Source organism: Cyprinodon variegatus, unplaced genomic scaffold (assembly GCF_000732505.1).
Source record: "Cyprinodon variegatus isolate N-32 unplaced genomic scaffold, C_variegatus-1.0 Scaffold233, whole genome shotgun sequence".
In the NCBI taxonomy this organism is placed as follows: Eukaryota; Metazoa; Chordata; class Actinopteri; order Cyprinodontiformes; family Cyprinodontidae; genus Cyprinodon; species Cyprinodon variegatus.
Window position 1 is genome coordinate 493,119 of NW_015150686.1, and position 1,117 is coordinate 494,235.

General features: G+C 39.3%; 1 protein-coding gene across 1 annotated transcript in view; it reads left to right on the plus strand.

The window, feature by feature from the left end:
- The first annotated feature begins 398 nt into the window (after positions 1 to 398).
- Positions 399 to 1,117, plus strand: part of alg1 (ALG1, chitobiosyldiphosphodolichol beta-mannosyltransferase) — a 15,896-nt gene continuing 15,177 nt past the window's right edge. The window contains exon 1 of the mRNA XM_015381405.1: positions 399 to 690. Within this exon, the coding sequence (XP_015236891.1) occupies positions 399 to 690 (292 nt within the window). The remainder of the gene's footprint in view (positions 691 to 1,117) is intronic.

The following is a 1,117-nucleotide window of genomic DNA, read 5'->3' on the forward strand; positions in this document are numbered from 1 at the left end:
TTTATTCTCGTAGTGTTACAACTTCTAGTAATTTTAGGACTATTCTCGGTGCGACTTTATTCTCATAAATTTACGTCTTTATTCTCGTAATAGAAAAAAGAAATCCCAAGCCTGCCCTTATACTCCATCATAAGTTAGAGCCTCAACTGCTTCAAGGATTTTAACATCAAATTAATAAAAAATGAAACTAACATGTCGTTTTTAACTAGACACACCAAAATATAAATTTTTTTTCTAATTCTATTTATAAATTAAATGGAAATTAATGGGTTATTTTTTGTCTGTAGAGTAAAAACTTGTGGAGTTTTTCAGTTTTCTTTGAGTTTAAGAACTTTTATTTTGCATTTTTAATCGCTGCGGTCCCTTTAAATCTGAGGCTCCGCCCCCAACAAACAAACATGGCGACGTGCGGTTCCACCGTGGCGCTCCTCGCAGGATTTGCTGCATTTCTTGCGGTTGCAGCCTGGTGTTTCTCGGCATCCTCCGGTGTGAGCTGTCCGGGTGTTTGTCTGGCAGCTGCTGCCGGGCTCCTGTCCATGTTTCTGCGGAGGCTGCGGCTCCGGGACGCCGCCTCGGAGCGGCGGGTCTGCGTCCTGGTGCTGGGGGACATCGGACGCAGTCCTCGGATGCAGTATCACGCTTTGTCGCTCAGCAAACACGGATACCAGGTCACCTTTGTGGGGTTTTTAGGTGAGAAAACGGCTCCCTGAAAACAAACCTCCATTATCTGGAGTTATTCTTAGAATAAAGAAGAAAATAAACTAAAAACTCAACAATAGAAGCAATAAAACCTAAAAACCTGACATGTTTCTATAGATGCCCTTAAAGGGGGAAATATTTCTGCTGTTGAACCGATTTTAAACCATCGCGATACTTAAATTTCAAACACGGTGTCGATGCCCAGGAATGTATTTAATAATCGTTACCATGGAGATAAAAAAGTTTAATTAAAGGCATGTAAAATCACTTTACTGACATGAAAACTCACCTTTTTAAGTTTGACATGGAATATTTCTCAGATCGGTCACAGAAAAGTGAGATAATTAATGCTAAATAATAATAATATTCTATTCTATATTATTTATTTCTATAGCTCCAATTCACATCATGTCATCAG